Below are 22,920 nucleotides of genomic sequence, written 5' to 3'. Positions count from 1 at the left end.
TCCAGACCAAACAGAACTCACAGAGCAGAGAAGGTGATTTCTTTTTAAAACATGTATATTTAGAACTGTAACGCTTACAATTTCATTAAACAATCTTAGTACAATGTGTTTAATCTAACAGTATCTTACAGAACAATGTGAAAAATGATTTAATAGCAAACCATGAAAATGGAATTAATAATACCTGCAGTGTCAAAGTCACTAACTTGTTACCTTTTCCAGTCAGAGAATCCCAGCAGTCATTCGCACTAAATGATGCTTTGGGTTTTATCCAGAATAAAATGGTATGATTCCCACAGAGAAAGGGCATTCCTTCACAGAAAGAAGATGCATAATAAGAACATTTTCAGCTAGCAGGTCTACTTTATACATCTAATTAGAATTTTTAAATAAAAAATAAAATTAAAGTAAAATGTTTAGACCAGTGCAGGGTGCCTATTCAACTTATTTGTGGTTCCTTTTGGAAAGAGGGTTTGTTTTTCATTTCCCCTTTGTAATTTAGCAGAAGAAAAGAAAATAATAACAATGAGTTTGTCTAATGAGCAGATCCTCACTTCAGTCTTGCTGACAAGTGTTTGACATGGGACTGTTTCCTCTGTGGAGTCTGTTGACAACGCACCATTATAGATCTGCAAGTAGAAAAGGTCATTCTCACATTAACTGCACAAGTTTCAATATCAGAAGCAGGACATCAGAAGAAGTTGTAATTTTTCCAGTCACAGGTGAATTTGCAACATTCACAAAAATTACACTTTTTTTTTTTACATTTTTTGTATTTACATTTCAGATATAAATAATGAAATTCTTTAAGTTACATGTTTTAACTTTGCTTCACGATTATTCTACATCTGCAAGCTTTCCTGTATCAAACCAACCTCCTTCTTTCATCATGAATGCACAAGTCTGGCCTCTAATCAGTAATAATTACACTTAGCCTTTATGATGAAAGGTTGACTGTTCAAGTATCACATCATACTGAAATTTTTGCCCCAACTTAAAAATTGGGGCAGCAAACCAAGCCACTTGGAAATGGTAATAAAAGAAATTAATCTGGGAACTCAAAAAGCCAAATAATTTATTATTAACTTCTATCAATATCTTTCTTTGGTAAGAAATATGCAAGAGGATAACCCAAAGCCCACCCCAAAAAAAAAAAATCATATAATATGTGACATCACAGTGTCTACTCTGTGAAGGAGAAAGCCTCAGAAAATTAAGGAATTTTGTTCAGTTAAGATTGTTTATAGCAGTAGCTCTTCCATGCATCTAAGTATGCAAATGATGGAAGTTTAATATAAAATTGCAATGGCAGGAATTAACAATGATCAAACAAACAAAATAAAAGCAAACCAGAAAAGCAACTGTTACACCAGTGAATGTGTTGTTGTATGCTCTTGTTATGTTTCTGGCACATGTGTGGAAAAGCCTGTAAATTATTACATAAAAATTCAAGATTTGGATAATTACATCATCCAACTCTACATTCTAAAATATGTAGGAAGCATGAAACAAATCTCTCAGCTGCCCAACAAAAATAAAGAAGTGGTCCAAAGATTTGGATTTTTTGCTTTTTGTTGCCCTGTGTTGGTTGTTGTGATGCAGGGATGTGACTGCAGGAAGAAAACCCAATAGCTGACACAAAACATACTAAAGTGGCAATATAAACTAGCTGACACAAGCCTCACTGTACATTTAAATTGATACAATTGTCTGCTGCTTCCATGGCCAGTGCACGCCGGGTGCCACGGGTCTCCTTGGAGTTAATGATGCAACGAGGACTGAGCAGGTCATTATCCCATAAAGTGCTTTCAAATCCAGTTCCTAAGGGGCTCCTTGTGTCACTCCGAGCTGTCACGTGACATTGACCTCCAGAACGTGGTCGTCCCTGCTGGGAATGACCAGGATTTGCATCCCTGTGCTGCTGTTGAAGACCTGGCCCGGGGAGAAGGGCTGGAGCCGGGGCATGGGCAGACCCTTGTGCTCCCCGCTGGCTGTGGAATGCAGGCTCCCCCTGCTCCTGATGCTGCTGCTGTCAGCCTGCTCATCCACATTCTTGTCCACAGACAGGTTATCGTTTTCAATCCAGCTATCTGTTTGAAAAAAAAAGGAAAAAATAGAGTTTTATTCTACCAATTAAGTCTAAAAGGTCATTTCAGAGCTCTGACAGTCAGCTTAACACATGTTCACAGTTATTGATCATCTCTGCTGAGGTAAAAGTCCATGCACACTTTTGGCCAGCACCAAATGTAACAGAGTGAATTATACTGGTTTAGAAGGAAAATTTCAATAGCATGACCTCACATCTGTCACAAGCTAGGAGGATGCACACTGGCAGCTCCACTGACAAAAGCTATGTTGCTTCTCTGAGTGAATTTTCACTCTGGAACTACTCAGTACAGATAAATACTCTACATGGCTGTGGTAATTTAAACTCTGCATCTAACTGAATGGCCCACATTTTCAGCAGTTCTTTTATTTCACATTCAATCCCTTGAAAACTGGGGAAAGAATATCAAAGCTAATGAAGACACAATTTAGAGAAAATGGAACTGCAGGATTAAAGGGTTATCAAACAGTTTTCACTTGATTATAAATCCAGTGACAACTCATTTGCATACTAATCTTTAAAGGAAACATAAGAGAACAATGCATTTATTATTCCTCCTCAAAAATTTAGGTGGCAACCCAAATTCAAAGTTCCCATTAGAGCAAGTTTCAATTTAGGACTGTGAGTGAAGGTAGCAGAGACACCTGTGAGTACCTGGTCCATATATTGTCAGTGTATTTCTTGCTTTGCTTTTCTCTTTACACAAGAACACAGGAAAAGCAGAGTAATTCCTGTAAGTAGCCACGTGGTCAAATTGGCCTTACCAGCATCAAGCTGCATGGAGTGAGCAGAATGGTGAGGGAGGTATTTAAACAATCTGACATCAGGGAAAGGCAGATGCCCAGCAAACAGTGGCATCACTTCCATGTGCACTTTGTGAGTTGCTCGAGGTGCTACAGGCATAGAAATCACTCCAGAGCTTTTTCCACAGACTGCCCAGTTACTACTGTTGTCAACAACTGCAAGAATAAAGAGAAAACACTATACAGTTCTTCTGTGAAAAGTGGAGAACCCTCAGGATAGTTTTAGAGCACTTTGAAAATCTGCATTTTAGCAACATCTAAAAGCCCACCAGCTTTTATGTGTGAAGAGCTGTGCAAGGTAAGAAAACAGCCCTACACAGAAGGGAGCACAGTTGGGCCTCGAGCATGTATCCATCCAGTCTGAAGAACATTTCTACTCCACTGGAAGGCAGATTAATGAGGGGAAAATAAAATATTCCCAGTCTTGCAAAATGAAAACTGCTGTACTAAGCAGCTGTACCCACAATAAAGGAATTTATGCCACAGTGTATCTGGCAAATGTTATTGTCAAGAAAAAATTAGGGGGAAATTTATTAAAATGCTTAAGAAAAATAGTCTTACCTTCATACATAAGTTTTGTTGTGCAATATCCATCTGATTCTGTTAATGCTTCATCTCTGTCAACCTCAGAGAGCTCAACAAGCCGGGTGATGGACACCTCTAAGGAGCAGAGTGAGCCTGTTTTACAGTACTCTGCATCCAAGGGTGGGAAGATTTCACTTTTCACATGGTACAATGTCTGTCAGGAAGAAAACAGTGCTGTTATCAAGAAAAAATGGGTGTTTTATTTGTGTTTAAATTGAGCTGACAGTGGGTACAGTACCAACTTTACACATAACAGACACATCCTGTTAAATCTTCTTAATGCAAGAATCACTTATAAGCAATGTTCACTTCATTGTCTTGCTCAGTTTAAGAAAATCATAGAACATGGAATCCTAGAATGCTGTGCAATAGTAGGGACCTTAAAGATCATCTGGCTCCAACCCACCTGCCATGGGCAGGGACACCTTCCAGTAGAACAAATCAAATTTGATTCAATCTATTTTTGATACCCACAGTGAAAATTTATTTTTTCCTTCACTTCTGTACTTCAACACAGACTTTCAATGCTCCTAAATGGACACCAATCTTACTATTTAAACAATTTTTATCAGTTTCTTAGCTCCTCCCTTTACAGACACATCACTCAGATTCTGAGTAATACAGAACTACTTCATCCTTCCTCCTATCATAGTCCCTGGAATAACAGTGCCCACATCAAAGAACTGATTCTTAATTCCTACAAAATTAAATTTCTACCAGAAAACCCCCACTGTTTCACATAGGTAATTGTCTTTAAAAACTCCAGAAAGATGCTGATAGAGGTGCCAAAAATGCTTGTTACATGGCAGTAGGCAAACAAACACCTGAAATGTTGCTCAATGCCAGTTTGCAACAAGCAGATAGAAAACACTGAAAACAGAAAAAAGGATTTGAAAAACAAGAGTCTTCTAATGATGCTGCTTTTCACCCAAGCATCACAAAGGGGAACACTGAGTTTAGAGATGAGATTAAATAATGTTGATAAAACTTCCTATTAAAGGAATTCTACCTAGTCTATGAACTTCCTAGCTGATCAAAGGAATAAAAAGTTTGTCCATAAAGGGGAAGAAGAATATTTCAGATAATGGCCTAGAAAACCCTAAATATTTCATTAGAGGAGCTCATCTCAAGCACTGCAAAAAACTACTCAGATGCTTTCAATAGCAAAGATATTTTGGAAATTGCAATTTGCTTTGGAGAGCACAATCTTAAGCCAGCAGGGAAAAAGCAGCTCAGTAAGCTGCAGACAATCTCCATGGCACCAACCCAGGAAGGTGAAAACAGTAAAAAATGGAACACAATTAAGCACAAGTGTTACAGCTCTGACCACATTTCTGTGGCAAGGATATGATTCCACTACATCACATCAGGCTGCAGCTCTGTCACTCACAAACTGACTTCCCAATGATTCTAAGTGGGTATCAACCTCATGATATAAACCAATTTTTTCTAATATATTTCTTATTTTTCCCTTTTGACTCCTTAGGAAACCATACTCAGTTAAGATATGCTACCCTATTACTTAGGGAATACTTACAAAAAAATTTTCCACTTGGAATTGATAAGTGAACGGCTTCAAGATAAGAGACTGTTCTTCAGAGGTAGCTGGACAAAAGCTGACTGAAAACAGGCACTGCAAGGAGAGAGGAAGCTCTTTTGTCCACTTCAATTCCCATACAAAGAATATTGATTGCTTACTGTACACGACCTGAAAGAGAGTGTTTAGAGTGTTAGCTGCTTCCTCCCTCTGAGAAAGAAGAGGAAATGCACACATGAATGCATTTGTCTGTTCTGGCATTGGTACAGTTTACAGAAACAAACTGTAAATCATTAGGGAAATATGGAACAGAATGACCAACAGTGAATCTTTTTCACAATGCACATATTTTTAAAAGAAAGGATCCATTTCACTGTCAGAATCAAATGTTTCAAGAGGGAACACTTCACATTCAGTGAAGTTCAATTTCATATTTTAAAATATTTAAATATTTAATAAAATTATTAATATGTTCCTACATACTTTTTCTAGGCACCAAGACTGAACAATTTAATATGTTCAGACAAAGCTGAAAGAAACTTGAAGGTTGCCCAGGGAACTTGCGGATACCCCATCCCTGGAAGTGTTCAATGCCAGGTTGGATGGGGCTCTTCTGAGCATCCTGGTCTAGTGGAAGGTGTTTCATTCCCCAGTCCAGGGCAGGGGATTGAAACTTGCTCATCTTCAAATCCCCTTCCAACACAAACCATTCTATAATTCTGTGGTAAGAAACTGTTCTGCAACTGAACTGGTTTACAGCTGTATTTAATTGGAAATCTGTCTCTGCCTGACTTTTTTTTTCCCCAAAACCCAATGACAAACTGCAACCATAAGATGAATAAATTGAATAAACCAGCAAGTGAATTTTACCTGTTGAGATGCAGGGTTGAGAGGTACCAGCTGCAAATCTGTACACTCAGCAGAATTTTTTAGGCTGTAGTCTGAAAGCTGGAAACAGAGTTCTGACAAATTCTGTACGCAGACTTGCACGTATTTCCTGAAAAATGTGACACAGTTTTTTCAATAAAAACTGAGGAGTTACATTGGAAGAGTCCATGTCCATAAAACAAGGCTGTAAAACATCCTCTTTCACAGTAAACAAAACCAATCTACACACAAACAGGATAACTGGGTTCATCTTGTGGTCTTATTTCCAAAACCACAAATTTGTTTTATTGTCATGAAAGAACACGAAAGGAAATGCACAAGCTTCCACAGGGAAGATAGTAAAAGCCCAACATATATATTTTAAAAAACCCCTGCTATAAATATGAGTGATGAAACCTCATACAGCTCCATACTTTGTAAGAAGAAACAATAAATAAGTAATGAGTACATTACCGTTTGCCAGCTGACAGCAAGGAATGCTTGGCATTAAAGGGTATGCAGAATGTTAATGCAATAATAGTGGAGTAAATTGACCAAGGACAATCAATGGTCACCTACAGGAAAAAAGGGAACACAGTTCTTATTTGCAATTGTCTTTGGCACAATGATTTTGCTTTTCTTTTCCTTTTTAAGTGGAACTTTTCTCATCAAGTCTCTATATCTAATGCATACAGGAGGGGAAGAAATAAACATTTAAAAAAAATCAGTATGTAAAATCTAATCTGAAAAAATAACAGGTTTTTGTTTGCCTGTGAGTGGGATATGAAATCTCAAAGCAGCTTTTTCTCTAGGAACTAACATACCCAGTTCTAAAGACTATAAAAAAAGGAAGGGGAATAGCAGAAAAAAAAAGGACACCAATAGCATCTCTGACATCTTCACCCCTGGTAAAGGTCAGTATAAAATAAACTGCTGTAAGATCTATTATTTTAATGTCTTTATAATAATTTAATATATCAAAATATTTTTATAAATGCATTTAATGTATATTTGTTTTAATTTGAAGTAGCACACTTGACTTCATCTTTGCCATGAATCAGAAGCTGGAATTAAAAGACCACCATGCTACCTTTTACAGAGACACAGGCACCCTCCATGCTTTATACACTGTGTTAAAACACTTAAAATTAGATTACTACCCAAGGGAACAGTTAACAATTTATTAACAACAGTGTATATTTCTGCTTATATTTACAATTTCTTTACATTTTAACATTCAGTATGATTTTTGCATATATGCCTTTTGAAGGAAAATAAGTTCTAAACAAGCAAGTTCCCCCGCACCACCACTTCTATTTTGTGAAGTGCTTACCCCTGCAATCAAATACATTTCATAATAAAAAAGTTAAACTACATCTTACTTTTTGATCAACAGTAGCCATGCAGTTGTCCTGTTTCTGCTTCTCTTTGTTTTTTCTGTGATTTTCTTTATTTGTAGTATTTTCCTTCTCCACTGCAGATTCTGTGGCTGATGGCAAATACATGACTTCTAGTTCAAATTCAATCACATGGTAAGCAGGGGCCACTGGCAAGCTGATGCTTGTGATCTTCTCAGAAGACTGAATCCTTAATGATGACTCTGAGATCTTTTCTATAGATGTGGAGAATGGGAAAAAAAGAAAAGAATAGAAAATTATGTGGTGCCATAACCACTTCCCAGCAATGTTTGCAAAAACAGCAATGAAAAACCATGTTAAAAAACTCCACAGTAACTTCTTCAAACCAGCTATAATCTGCACATGTTAAATATTTAACTTCCCAGGAGTAATGCTCTATCCTTCTTTAACTGCAGGAAGTTAACCACCACATTCCATGTAATAAAAGGCTCCTAATGTTCAGGAAAGAACTGAGAGGGCAATTTAACAACAAACTTCAAACCAGCTAAAGAGCTACTTTAGCCCATCATAAGACACTTATTCAAGTTTCTACAAAGTGAAAGCACCTTGTTAAGCCTCATCATTTCACTTCAAGCAACCTTGGACACACGTGCAGCAGTTTCACATGCCTTCTGGATTTCATCAATGGAAGTAAAATTGTCCAATTGTGTTTGTCAAAGTTCATACTACTACTTTGAAGGTGAAAACTTGAGACTGAAGTACTCAGTTGTAAATCCCTAAAATTGTTCTTAATAATGACTATTGACAAGCAGTGTCAGTGCTCTTAATGCTGTAAGTATTAAGCTTCAGGATGACTGAACTTGTGGGCCTTTTAAAGATGATTCCTTTCCAGTTCCTGGCTTACCCCTGGTGTTGGAGTAGATGACAGCCTTGCTCTCGGGGTGGTACAGGATGGGCATGGCATCGGCGTTGCTCAGCTGCAGAGTGTCCCCGCTCTTCATGCTGTAGTGACCAGTGGTCACTGTGAACTTCACCTTCTGGGGAATGCCAGCCAAAAGGCTCTCTGGAGGACAGAGCAGGAACTGTTAACAGATTCCAGCACGTGGTGACAGTGCACTAAGCCTTGTTAGCAGACAGTTGGTCACACAGTGGGGTAACTTACAAGGGTGGGGTTTTGGTGTTATGGGACACATTAAACCCAGCTCAGATACAACTTGTGGGGAAACCACATTTCAACCTGAGAGCCCAAACCCACTGCATCTTGGATAGCTTACATGAGCTCTCTAGCAGAGATTTCAGTGAAATACAATAACCCCAAAGAATTTACTAAGCTTTTAAAGTTCTCCAGGTTGCAGACAGCTCTGTATTTTCACACCTGTGATTCCAGTCACACCCATGTGCTGTATTTACATGATCAGCACAGCAAGAATGCCAGTGTGCACACAGAATGACAACTATCAGTTTCATAGGGGTCCCTAATTTGATTTATGCCCAATATGCCTGTCCTTCCTTAGCCACACACTGCAACCTGGAAAACCAGCACAAAATTCATATCAATTCCTCAGCTGCCACACTCAGTAGCCTGAAAACAAATCACTATTATCTTCCATTTATACACTCTAATAAACACTACAACAACTAGTATTCAGCTGTCCCTGAAACCAATGGATGCATTCAGTATTCATTTTTGATTAGTTATATCCTTTCTAGTAGAGAATCCCACTTCTTACTTATTTCTTGTACATATCAAAGGGACTCTAGCATTAAGTTTGGAGGAATTTCTTCACAGAAAGGGAGAATACACATTGGAATGGGCTGCCCAGGGAGGTGGTCACTGTCCCTGGAGGTGTTTAAAGGGAAGACTGGATGTGGCACTCAGTGCCATGGTCTGGGTAACAAGGTGCTATTTGGCCATAGGCTGGACCCATCCCAGAGGTCTTCTCCAGCCTAACTGATCCTGTGATCACAACCAGTAAGGAGCTCAGTCAATCACAAATGTAAATATTCACATCTAGTCAGTGTGGCAGCTCAAATCACACCTGATATTTCAGTGACAATGCATGCTCGAATCAGGGTTCAAAAGTGACACTATGTGTTGTTCAGTTGAATCAGTTGTTCAAAACAGGCCATCACTGGCAGGATATGATGATGGATAATTTAAAAAGCAAGGCTGTATTTCAGACTCACAAGGCAGAGTAAGGCAAACTGAGTAATCCTGAAGCCATGAAACACTTTCTCTAGTCCCACAGGAGCACAAGAGGAATCATCAAAGCAGCTTCAGCACAGCCACTGCACCTACCAGTCATGGGCTCCACTTTGAGCTGGGGCTCCTGGGAGTACACATCGTACTGCACGATGGGGTAGATGTGAAGAAGGACAAACTGCACCTTTCCCACTGAAGTGCACAGCTGCCTGAGCGTGTATGTCCCAGGTTCTTTGGCCTTGGAAGAAAAACATTTGAATTTTTTTTCCTAATGTTAAGAAAATACTCCTAGAACAAGCCCTCTGCTAAAGAACAGCATGTTTCCATCTCATTTTTATCAGGTACTTTGGGTTTGTAAGTTAAAATTGCAGATGTCAGAAAACTCAGTTTTCTGAGTAAATGACAAGATTTACACAAAGGATCACCTTTTGCCCCACTAAGATAGAAGCTGTCTGATTCCAGAGAAAACATCATAATTAACCAGTGCTAATACTAATAATCAGTATAACTAATGTAGTAGTTATGCTGTCAATTTGTTACTTTGGAGTGTATTTTGCCTTCTTTGTTGGTTGGTTCCCCCCCAAAATGCAACATACATGAAAAAACATTTTTAAGTACCTAAACAACACCTGTGCTTATTTGGCTAATTCATAAAAACAGTTATAAAATCCCAAAGCATTTATCTAAGGCACAGCTTTCAGCTCCAGCTATTGATTTCACACATTCCCCACCACACACCCTGAGTCAATGTTTACAATAAAGTAACACATACATATTTAATTTCCAACTCTTCCCATTTCCTGAGTAATGGGATTCTGGATGTTTCTCAATAAGATTACAAACAAAAGCAAATCTGTAACACCTTATAGTATATTTATTCTTGATTCTATTTTCTCTTAGGGACTGCTAGGGAATGGGAAATGTTTTCTTTTGCTCATGTGCCACTTTCCAAGTGTAATACATAAATAACAATGCTGGGTAGAATTAAATAAGTCTACAAGTTATGGAGAAAAGCTATACCAACTCAACAGTCAAACCTCATGCAGTTCTTTACATGGCAAATCCAGACTGAAATTCAGTATTATGCATTCTGACATTAAAGTCACTACATTTTAGCCCTAAAAAACCAGAAAAGCATGAGTAAACTAATACATAATATACACATACTTTAAATCTTAGCATGGGATGGGAATATGGGTCTAAAGAATTTAGACAATGCTTTCTCATCTCTTTTAAGGCTTGTAAAAATTTGGAAGATTGCTGTCAGCATAGATAATGTTAATCATCACTGTAAGATCTACAGAAATGATCAAACCCCTCTGGGTCATAGAAGCACAGTCATTCCTCTTCCTCTTCCTGCAGAAGTGGTGCAATTAAGCATTACTTTAAGAAAATCCAGAAAACAAGTTGTCAGCAGCTCTATCCCCTGGCCAGCTGTGTAATCCAGTAGAAGTGACACAGTGTATTACTACAATGATAATGGATTTTTAGTAAATATTTCTTAAATACTGCAGCTCAAATCCAGAGACACTTTTGTTGTTTTATCTAATAATACACTGTTAAAATTATAACATGCTCAGATTTTCCCTTTAAGGACAGATAAATCATGCCTGAAACAACTGTATTGTGGGATTCACACTGAGCAGTCTTCCCATGCAAAGTTCTTTTCTTGAAAGGAAGGTTGGGAAAATAACAAAGTTATAAAAGTAAGGCTGTCCATCCTCCAGTGGCCACCAGATTCACAGAAGAACCAGACAAATTCAAAACAGAGCTCTATCTAGCTTTTCATCCATCTCTTCTTCTGGTGTTTCCAATTGCACCCTGATCCCACTAACCCCAAATGCCAGGTCAGTGCAGTCCCTAACAGCTCTCTTCATCTGAAATCCACTTTTACATACATGTGAATTCACTTCACAGAATATGGGATTTCCAGCCACCAAGGCCTCTGGTCCAAACCCCATGAACCTGTCCCAGTCCTTTGAAAGGATGAGAAAGCTCAGAAATTAGGTCAGTAGGTAGTTCAAATGACTGCATTGCCATTCCACAGATGGTAACTAGTAACTAATAAGTTAACTTAGATGATGACTAATGGGGACAATTTTAATTCTAACATCTTCTAAATTCAAATACTTGTAGCTGATCTCAACTTCTTGCAGGTAGGTTTACTACATCCCCCAAGAGAAAAATTATTCTACCACCCTCTGCAGAGGAGAAAAGGCTGTCAACCAAATTTAACCACACAATCACTTACTGAATGGCTGGAAAAAGAACTCACATCAAAGCTTTTAGACGTTATTCTGAATAACCTCCAAAGCACAGGCAGACTTCATGAGCAGTACATCATATTGTATATGAATTTATCAGTTCAATTTTTGTCAGCAATTGTCAAGATGTTTAAAATAGGTTTAGGAAGGCTGACTCAAATGATTTCAAGTAGAAGAGTCATCTGTATGTTTTAGCATAAACACAACAGCATCCTTTCAAGGGAAATGATGGTGGAGAACAACAAAAAGCTGCAAGGGGAATGGATGATCCAAGTGTAACAGGAAGCAATCAATACCTGTATATACAAAATAGGCACCACTCACCAGCACAACGCTCTTCCTCAGCCAGCATTTCTACTTTCTCTACAATCGAGTGCTGCAACCACCCAGCTCCAAAAACATACCTGAATATTGAAGGTTATTTTATTGTCCCCTGGCTCCAGAGTCAAGTTGTTGCACTTCAGGACGTGAGCCCCATCCTCCAAAGTGAGCCCTGAGGGCACGTCCAAGGAGCTGCTGCTCTCCTGGCGCCGCAGCAGCATGTGCGCGTTCTTGCAGATGATTCCTGCCGTGTTCAACGAGTTGTCCGAGGGGCTCCTCTCGTACATTTCAGCCAGCTCCAGGGCTGGCAGGCTGTTTCTGGACAAAGGCAAGCCTGTCATTTCACTAGGGAAGCTGATGACACCGTTGGAAGTTTTGTGCTTGGTGAGCCACTCGGCCGTTTTCCTGTAGCTGTTCTTCTCGATGCTGAAGTGAACGTGGATGGCAACCTGGTCCACCTGGACAGGGATGGGCATTTGGCTCAGCAAAGTCAACTCGATGGACAACTTTCCACCCACGTGGACAACAGCATTTGGAGGGTCAAAATGCAGAGTTTTCAGCTGGGCAAAGGAGTGCATAGGCAATATAACCTTTTGACCTGCAAAGATAAAAACAGGGATTTTATTATTCTCTAGTGCTGCTGGAGATGAGCAAAATTTTTCTCTTAAAAATTCAATCCCTAGAATTGAATGGATCAACAACTTTTCAACAATGAATTGTTTCTCAACAAATCACTGCTTTCTGATTTTTTATCTTGCATGAGAGTTAAACGACACTGAGATTTGTTTTACTTAGACTACAATTTCCATTTCCAGGCTATTAAAAACAACTGAATTAAGAAAGATTGTCCAATCAGAAGTTGAACATTTCACCACTACAGAACACAGTAGCATTAAGTGACCAACTTCCCAGAGCTTGTACAAATTTAAGAAACTAATAATCAGGCTGGTGCCTTGAGCCAGCAGCTCTGCTGTGCAAGGGGTTTTCATTCTCTTTTCTACATTCCAAAAACAACCCTAAGGCAGCACCTAAAATTAATTAAGAATCAAGTCTAAAGTAACATATTACTTATGGTACATCAAATCATTGCAAATTCTGCATATTTCTTCATATAAAATATTTCTGCATATAAAATACGCAGTGTTCAGATCTACAAGAAGTATTCCATATGAATTTGAATTGTGATTAATATCTGATAAGAAGATATTACTGAAGCAGCATGAAGAATAAAGAGAGGAAACAGGATGGACAAAACAATAAACTGCAAGTGGATGGGCACAGATCTAACATCAAAATCCAGGATGCACCATCACAGAGCTGCCACTTGCATGCCAGCACTGAGAGACAAAGATAGGTTAGGAATTGAAAAAAACTCACCACACAATAAATTATGGGCTGTTAAAGCAGAGAAACATAAGTGAAGGAAAACAAAGACTTTGTAGTATTTAAAATAAAAATGTTAATTACCCTGTCATCTTTGACTATTCTTCATTAGAGGAGATTTATAAATGTTTTGGAAAACACAAGTTTAGAAATTATACTCAAAATAATGAATCCAATGAGAAAAAGCCTCCCCATCTACCTTTAGGGAACAACCAGATTGGAGAAGCTGAAGTTTTAAGACCCAGACTCACCTTGGTTTTCTGCTTGCTGATTGGTAAAATCGAGTATTTCTTGGCAAAATCTTTTTCGTTCCTCTTCTGTTAAGTGATTATCACCTGCTAAAAGGCTGCTTGTTTGGAGATAACTACTGAAGTTAAGGAAACGGGACAGAAACCCACAACAATTACAAAATTGACTGAAAACAAGACATTCAATAACTGCTTTTCTGAGCTTTAGAGACAAGACCTCCTGTTATCATCTCTGCACTTTTCTATTAGAAAAGAAAAAATGGAAGATTTACCATCATCTGAGAGTATTGCAGAATCTCAATATTTCTGTAGCAGACCTAAAAATATGATCCATAATTAACCAGTGCAATCTTGCCTCATCTAAAAAGATTCATGAGCATAGAAAATTCATTATTTTACAATAATCCATGCAGTGTGCAAGGTAAAGACACAATGTCTTGTATCTCTGACTGGCCAACATTTAGCACTAAATAATCTTGAGTATTCTATTTTATACCAATTTACCTGGCTGAGAATCTGCCAGCTGTTACAGCACCACTTATCATAACTAAGTCACAAAACATTTTTTAAAATTTTAAGTGCTGGAGATAGAAATGATCACTTGAATATTTAGCTAAGAATGCAATATTACTGGCTCAGATTCCTTACGAGCATTTGCACTGAAGCAGAAAAATTTAGGAGTGCTTAAAAGTGATGTGAGAATATTTTGTAAATACTGCAGCTCAAATCTAGAAAAGCTTTCATTGTTTTATTTAATAATAAATTTGCAAAGGAGGCTGACATGTAAAATGTATCTTGTTCTAAAAGCACATGAACCAACACAAAACCAGCACAACAGAACAACCCCCAAAATACACTCTATGGTATCAAATAACTCAGATGTCTCAGCTCAGACTCAGAATGTCTGGCAGCCTTTACCATTAAATAAAAGTTAGAGATATGTCAGAAAAATAATCCCAAGCATCATTTTTCCTGTCTTCATTGTCCTGGCTCTGCCTTAGAGGATACTTTTCTATCTGGCCGAGCTGCTTCTGACACTCAGCCAGCTGCTTCCTCGTGTGTGTGACCAGCAGAGCCCAGCCCTCAGCAAGGTAGGTTTTCAGTGCTCCTTGGAGATACACCTCTGCCTTCTGGGGACCTTTCTTCCTCCTTGGAAAATGAAAAAATGAGCACAGAGCAATGTAAGAACCTTTGCAGCCAGGAAAACTCTGCATCTTTTCTCAAAGTGCTGATGGGGAAGGAACACTGCAAGTAAATGCAGGACAAAGTGCAGTGATCTTGAATTATGGTAATCTATGGTATCTATGAATTATGATCTTGAATTTTCTGGTAACAGATCAACATATGGGACTTCCTTGTTGCAATTCACTTCAGCAAGTAGAAATGCAATTAATGTCATTATTCCATACGCAGATCTATCCCAAGTCAGAGTAAATGAGGTGAAGGAACCTCCCACAAATGAAACAAAAGCCACCCAAAGCTTCTGACAGTTAACTAAAAATTTGCTTCCTCAAAAATTTTAAAGCAGAAAAATACTACAATGAAAATTTTAATCACCACACAGCAGTTCCATGGCAGTCTTTAAACCTAACATTACCTCCTCTGATAAAAATTCAAGTTAATTTGGGAGAAACTGTTGCAATGTGGAGATCAGACTGCTTAAGTGAACATCGGTGGGAAGCATGTCCCAACATAATTTTCAAAAAAAACCTCTTATGACTCCCAAATTCTAAATAAGAAATACAAAATGACACTGAAAAATGCAGGAGGTTTTCTCAGTGGATTTGAACAGCGGGGATAAAAAGAACAAAAAAAAAAGTGGAAATCAGGAATCAAATCACTGTTTCACAGGAGGGGAAACAATCACTTTGCAATGATAATCTCAAATATGAAATGCTTTACTCTCCAAAGACATGTTTCCTGGCTTTTTTAGATAGATGCCGTTCACATCTGTAGTTGAGGTAACAACTGCATTTACTATAGCCTGCTTGCTAAGGAGGCCTCTAACTTGTTTCAAAGTTTCCAGTTATCTTTCCCAGCCTTTTCTCCCCAGAAGAAGAAAAGATCAAGCTAAAGAACACAGAACAGTTAAAGGTAAAAGTACAAAACCATGAGGTGAGAATTAAGGTTTGATAAGAGAGATTGCTAGTTTTCTTTTTTTTTTTTTTCCTGAAATAGGGTTTGTTTACATTTTAAAAATATTTTTTAAAATTCCTGTTTAATTACAGCATATCTTCCTCAGGGATAATATTCAACCTTTTCAAAGGCAATGCATTTAGGACATTTTAAAGAGTCATTTACATATAAAACTCTGCCAAGTCCTTTCCCACAAGCTTAGCCGAGCGAATTCTTCCAATATTTGTGTACATTTCAATGGTGGCATGGGACAGATCCTGTATAAAAGAAAAGAAACCATTATGAGCTTTATGTATTTTTGGCAGCTGTATGGTTATTTCACACAAACTCATAGCCAGAGACTAAGTTACTGCAACAAAATGCCCAGAATGAGTCACATTTGCCCTGAGCACAAAATACTCAGCAGGTCACCTTCACTGCTCCTGCAGCTGGTCATATCCCACATCTGTGAATACTAACTTATAGTCAGAATAATTATTTTCACAAGATTGCCTTAAAGGAATTTTGTTTGCCTTCCCAAATTGAAGTTTATCCCTCATCCTTAAGCTTTAATCTCCAATGCAGCCACAGTGTCCAAATGTCACCCTCCTCCCCTTGCCCTAAGCTTTAATAAAAAGCAGCAAACCTTTCTCACAAAATTAGCATTTGCAACACACACACTGTGTTCAAGCATTCAAATTCTTTCAAAAGTCCATAATAAACTCTGGCCAGATATATAAAAATAGAAAAAATATATCACATGGTGACAGGATAAAGGGGAATGGCTTCAAACTGAGAAGATTTTTTTTGTAATGCAAATAAATTATCTTAGGTGTGTTAGTAAGTTTTAACTAATTCTTGTCCACTGAATACAGGGCAATATTAAATATGGGCATACATAAAATGTATATATTTACATGACAATTACACAGAAAACCATCTTTTAGAGTCTATCTGATAGCTGAATTTCCATTGCATAAAAGTGCAGTCGTAAATACAAAGAGAAATGGCAATTCCTCTGGCAAACATTACAGATCCCACTTAGTTTCTTAAATTTAGGAAGTTACTGCTGAGCTTAGCAGAGATATTCAGGTGCAAGATGGAACTGAATAGGTAAGAGAAGCTGGCAACTTTCAAGATTTTAATTCTGATCCAGCCACACAACTAGTCCATAAATAAATGAAAATAAAAGTGAAACCCAGTATCTTCAGACAAAATGTTTTGAGACTTTTTCTTTTGATAAAATTTTACAAAATTAAAGTATCACATAGTTTTCATGTTTCAAAAAAAGTATTCAATTTTCCTTCAAGGTTTCTCCAGAAAATCTTCTTTGCCATATGCAAATATGAGAAATTTTAAAGGAAAATTATATAAGGAACAAAAGCCCAAGCAAAACTGGTTGGAAAAAAAAAAAACAAACAAAAAACCCAACAAAAACTGTCAAACCAAGCCCTCAAAAAATCAAACACATTCTTGTGACAGTCAAGAGTATTTTTTTTTATTTAACAATCTTCTATTTGAAAAACAAAACCAGCAAAATAAAAAAAAAAAAAACTGAAATCATTACAATGGTTCCTCAGTTGGGGAACTGTCAGGAAATAAAGATGCACAATATTAGAATCCTCACTGTGCATCAATCTATGCCAGGTACAACCCTATTATCCACAGATGTCCACAGTTTATATATTTATTTTTTTTTTAAATCAACAGTATAACTTTAATCATGTAATACTCACTGCAAAATGCAAGCCCAAACCATTTAAAAGGAAGCTGAATTCATACATCAATATTCTTCTGGGTAAGAGTCAGTTAATTCTGACTTTGGGATAGCAGAACATGACAGCCATGACATTGGCTTTTTTAATATCTAAGTATACATACCCACAGATAATAACCTCCAGCTCATAACTGTAAATATTAAAGTTAATGCAAATATTTGAAACCTGGGGCCCCTACAGGGTTCCAGCTGTTAAACAAATCAGCCTTGCTGTGTTCAGTGTGCAAGAAATAACCTTTGATACCAAAACATGGGAGTACAAATTTATGTTCTCAATGTATCTTCTCAGGTTTGAAAACTCTGGCCCTATTTAATCTACAGTGCAAACACACACAAAACTAATATAAATAACCAAGACTCATACTTACTAAGTAGTGTTTTTCAAAAGCTTCTACAGATGATAAGGCCTCTTTGAGTTTCTTGTAAGGGCTCTGTGATGCATTGGCTTTGGAAAAATGCAGGACAAGAGGTGTTACTTACAAACACATTCTGAGAACAGCACTCCCCACATCCCTTCCCTGCTTTTTCTCCAGTACAAAGTGGAGAGAAAACTAAAAACCAATATCATTTTGCAGCTCCAGGTGCAGGTTATCTATCTGCACACAAACAAGGATGCTCCATTTGTTTTTCCAATAATTTTATTTTAAATATTTGTCTGAAAGCATTAAGACCTTAATTGAAATCCAGTGCTGTTCAAGCCCAATCACCTAAATGCTGCTAAGTGGAGCATCGATGGAAACATTTATACTTGCAACAGTAAGGAGATGCACTGGTAGTTTGAAATACTAAATAGGCATTAAAAGACTTACAGGACATAAAGTTCTATCAATGTGTGTGTGTATATGTAGGGATACCTAAACATTTGTATTTCTGATGTGTTTCTATGCCATGCATTTCAGACAATGGCAGCTACTGAAGGAATTCCAGCTCTCCTGGCAGTACCTGTCTCAGGGCGTTCTGCTCCCAGCCCTGCCAACAGATCCACAGTCCTGTTAAGGTCTTCTGAATTGGGTCCCTTCTCTGACACGAGTCCACACAGGTAACCCAGAGATTTTAACTGTAAGAGAAGCCAGATGCTTGCTTTCAATAGGCTGTAAAATCAATATCAAACTCCTCTTGTTCTATTACATCGTTCCATTTTCATTGCTTTCATATTATGCTGCTTATAGGATCTCAAAATTAACTGTTATTCTCAAAGCATCAAGTAACTTATTAAGGAATTAAATTGCATATAAGTTACTGCATCAAATATTGGAACATGTGCCTACACACACAGATCCCTATATGCACAACACCTAATCTGAATAGTTCCTTCTGGTTTTCAACACAAACACAAACAAAGCTTGAGATGTTCAGCAGTTATGACCAAAGATTATTTCTAATAGCTGTGTCTGTGTTTTTGAAAACTGCATAATCAAGAAAAGCAGGTAAGTCTGCAGTACAGTGATTAGGGAGCTTGCAAATCCACCTGAAGGATTGCATCCAGGTGAAAACCTTCCTGAAAAAGAGATCAGCACAGCTAACAGTGTTAGCTACCATAAAACCCCTTCTAGACAGCAGCTGGTGGCTCAGCACCCAGAATATTGTCTTAAAGAAGCTCCTATCTATTGGCCATTTGGTTAATTTACTTAGAAAACTCAATCAACTACAGAGGTAAGCCTGCAAAGGAGTAAAGGTCTCAGCTTGTCACATAAAAAATGGGGATGGACATTAACCTCTTTTTAAAATTTATTTTAAACTCCACTTAATTTTGTCACTAGTTGCTAAACTTCTTCATTCAGTCAATTCCACCTTACTGCTACTCATTATCTTAAAATTCTTCCCTTTACCCTTTGTGTTACAAAATGATGGAAAGGAAGAACACTTCCAGTTCATATTGGAGCTTATTTTCCCTAGAAACATGTAAGGAGTATGGGAAGAATCTGATGCACCAGTTGCCATTTTAAACAATTCTTTGCTTCCTTTATTCTGATCTCCATCCCCCTCATTTTTTTTTTAGCAATAACTCTTCAAGGTGAAATTTCATTTCCCTGCTTTTGTAATAAAACAAGGACCTCAAGGACTCAATTAGAGGATTATTAAGTCTACTGAAACATGAGCAAACTATAATTAAAACAAAGAGAAAATATTCTACAGGCTATGCAAACAAAAGGGTGAGTCTTCAAAAGATGTCGGTCTTCAAAAACATCCACAGATACTACAGTAGACTATTCCAATAGTTTCTGGAGTTTACCTTCTTTCTAAAATGTTTTTCAGCAGTGGACAGAAAGCAGCAGCAACCTCAGACATCCCCTCTTTCATAGGAACAGACTAAGTGGAATTTGAAAAATGGATGTCTCATCTAGACTAGACTCAAGACAATGTACAGAGCCCAGTATTAAATTCCACAATAAAAAGGACAAAATCTGCTCCAGGGAAACAAATATTCTATTTCAACATTGTAATCCCACCATCCCAAAACATCATTCACTCACCTTCTCCGTGGCATAGCTCCACAGGCCAACTGTGTGGGAAACATTTGCATCTATTTGAGCCCTATCACAGCAGCCTTCTATTCTCTGTAAGACTTCCAGGCAACTCAAAAATACCCAGCAATCCAAAGCTCCAGGAGGAACTGAGACCTGGTGATGAAGAGATAAAATTAACTGGGAAATAAACCATCACCAGGTGAGAAAATACTTCAGCAGAAGTACTTTTCTTGACACCACACAGCAAAACCTCTTAGAAGAGTTTACTCTCAGAATACACAAAGCACAGCCCAACTCTGGCTGCCTCCTGAATAATTTATACATATTAGTTCATGAAACATATTAACTGGATCTGATACATTCATCAAGATGAAAGAGAAGGAAAGGAAGACTAATAGGTCTTGGAAAAATTCCAGAAGTCTGAAAACTCAGCTTAAGGAAAACAGAGTTAGGAAAAATTTCTGGAAATAGACTACTACTTTCCTAAGGAGACACCAGTTCTAACTGAGACTGAAATGAAAAGTGTAAAGAAGTGTTAAAAACCTGGAGAAAAGAAATTAGTCTCTAAGATTCCTTCACAAAAATAAGCTTATTCATTGAAGGATAAGACATCTGCCATGGACAATTAATTTTAAAAATGGAGATAAAAACAAACAAAGGAACACAAAAAGAGAAAGCTAGAGAAAGAAAAGAGAGTCTGATATTAAAATATTTTCAAGACTTGAGATAAAGATAAGCATAACTAAAGACATGGAATATAGACACAATAATGGTGTTTCAAAACCCTGTTCATAACCCGTGCAAAAATATTCCTTTTAGAAAGACTATAAGGCCTAAACTCCATAATAAACTAAGTGACTAATGGGATAGGAAAGTCCAAAGTATGAGCACAATGAACTTGAAGAAATAATAAAGATCTGAATTCTGAAGGAATTTTCAGGAATACAGAGATCCTAAGAAGGGAGTAATTTAGATTTCTGCTGTGTGTTCAGTGGTGTCAAGCCACGTTAAGAGGTTTGCCTGCATTAAGAAAAAGGATCACAACAGGGATAAGTACAAGCTGTGCACACTAATGTGTCACTGTCTCACAGTCAGAACACTGCATTCAGTTTGGATCACCACAGCAAGACAGGAACAACAGAAATAAGGGACAGTGCAGAGGAAAACTCCAAACACTGGGGGCACAGGACAGACCTGGGATGCAGCAAAAGGGGAACTGTAGGAAGTGCCTTCAGAGATCTAGAAGGCTACACTTTGGAAATTTAAAATAACCCACAAAATGCACACACAAATAATACTAAGTGTGGGAATTACACATTAGTTTGAGAACACATGAAGGTGTCAGCAAAGCATCTGAAGCAGATTTGCAGTTTTTAAATACAGATGAACAGATGGAACTTACTACCATGATGTCAGACAGGCAAAAGTTAGCAGCTGCTGTTATAATGGCACAGATAAAACTAACAGGGCACCCATGGGATGAGGACATGGGTAAGCCACAAAGTGATATTCAGAAATAATCTCTTCTTTTTGTTACAGAGGATTAGCCTGCATAACAGCATAATAACCATACTGCCTTATTTCCTTCAATACAACACTGCTATAAATTTAAATTATGGGAGCTACATTTCAACAGATTGGTAATAAATCCATGAAATAAGCAGGCAAATGACTACCACTTTAGAGAATAACTTTCCACGTGAAGAATAAAACACTTTAACTAACTAAACACTTTACCTAACTAACTAATTAAACAGATTTGGTTCCCAGATGTGATGTCTCCAAATTTCTTCCCAAAAACATCCTCATGATGACACAATCAGCTGCAGCACCACTGTTATTAAAGCACCATTTTGATAACTCCCAGCCAGCCCTTATTGAATGCAGGTCACCAACAGCTAAACTTGAGAGATCTCATTAGATCATTATGGTATTTGCAGGGAATTGCCCTGACGGAGGCAGGAATGATGAATCTGACTCCATGTTCTCAGAAGGATAATTTATAGTTTTATGACACTATATTATATTAAAGAATACTATACTGTACTAAGAATACAGAAAGGATACTTACAGAATGCTAAAAAGATAATAATGAAAACTCCTGACTCTTTCCAGAGTCTTAACACAGCTTGACCCTGATTGGCCAAAGAGTCAGAACAACTCACACCAGAATCCAATGAAACAATCAGCTGTGGGTAAACAACCTCCAAACACATTCCACATGTGAGCACAACACAGGAGAATCCAATGAAATAAGAATTGTTTTCCTTTTCTCTAAGGCTTCTCAGCTTCCCAGGAGAAAAATCCTGGGCAAAGGGATTTTTTCAGAGAATGCCACAGATGATCACTGGATGAAATAATTCACATAATGGAACAGATGACACCAACTCACTTCCAACAGCTTGAGCTCCTGCACACAGTTGTGAAGAAGCTCCAGTGCTCTCTGGGAAACCTCCCATGGCCTCTGCAGGAAGATTAACAAGGTGCACTGCCGGGAGAACAGGTAACTGCGCAGGTCCAGCAGCGTGGCCTCCTGGTTCTGGATCAGCTCTCTCTTCTCCATGTCTATTGGCTTCCTCAGAATTAAACCATTCCAGCTCCTCACTGGCTGGCAAAAAAACGTCAGCCAGTTTGCACCATCTAAGTAAACAAAGTTAATATCCAAGAATCAAGCAGTGCTTTTTAGGAAAGCCCCTTCATCCTCCCTCCAGAGGCTGTGAGCTGCCTTAGTCCTTCCCAAGTTTATCACATGGATAAATGACTTATTGTCTTAGCTTTAAAAAGCAAACCAAAAACCCACCAGAACTTCCACAGCAAGGTAAGATAACTGAATTTCACATTCATTTCCCACAGGCATTTTGTCTTCACTGTATGTTTGTTATCA

General features: G+C 37.9%; 1 protein-coding gene across 1 annotated transcript in view; it reads right to left on the bottom strand.

Moving 5' to 3' along the window:
• Nucleotides 1-37: 37 nt before the first annotated feature.
• TRAPPC10 (trafficking protein particle complex subunit 10) overlaps nt 38-22,920 on the bottom strand; it is a 37,997-nt gene continuing 15,114 nt past the window's right edge. Inside the window, exons 7-23 of the mRNA XM_071430243.1 lie at nt 22,429-22,676; nt 20,043-20,189; nt 18,511-18,625; nt 17,937-18,013; nt 15,978-16,069; nt 14,685-14,825; nt 13,680-13,792; nt 12,129-12,643; nt 9,557-9,698; nt 8,162-8,320; nt 7,282-7,511; nt 6,374-6,474; nt 5,903-6,029; nt 5,033-5,203; nt 3,472-3,649; nt 2,872-3,066; nt 38-2,090 (exon numbers count right to left, since the gene is read on the bottom strand). Of these exons, the coding sequence (XP_071286344.1) occupies nt 1,852-2,090; nt 2,872-3,066; nt 3,472-3,649; nt 5,033-5,203; nt 5,903-6,029; nt 6,374-6,474; nt 7,282-7,511; nt 8,162-8,320; nt 9,557-9,698; nt 12,129-12,643; nt 13,680-13,792; nt 14,685-14,825; nt 15,978-16,069; nt 17,937-18,013; nt 18,511-18,625; nt 20,043-20,189; nt 22,429-22,676 (2,990 nt within the window). The 3' untranslated portion in view covers nt 38-1,851. The remainder of the gene's footprint in view (nt 2,091-2,871; nt 3,067-3,471; nt 3,650-5,032; nt 5,204-5,902; nt 6,030-6,373; nt 6,475-7,281; nt 7,512-8,161; nt 8,321-9,556; nt 9,699-12,128; nt 12,644-13,679; nt 13,793-14,684; nt 14,826-15,977; nt 16,070-17,936; nt 18,014-18,510; nt 18,626-20,042; nt 20,190-22,428; nt 22,677-22,920) is intronic.

This window comes from Agelaius tricolor, unplaced genomic scaffold (genome assembly GCF_023055355.1).
Source record: "Agelaius tricolor isolate 1412-34295 unplaced genomic scaffold, bAgeTri1.0.p SCAF_7, whole genome shotgun sequence".
In the NCBI taxonomy this organism is placed as follows: Eukaryota; Metazoa; Chordata; class Aves; order Passeriformes; family Icteridae; genus Agelaius; species Agelaius tricolor.
Note: the sequence above shows the minus strand (reverse complement) of the source record. Positions and strands in the feature narration are given on the sequence as shown.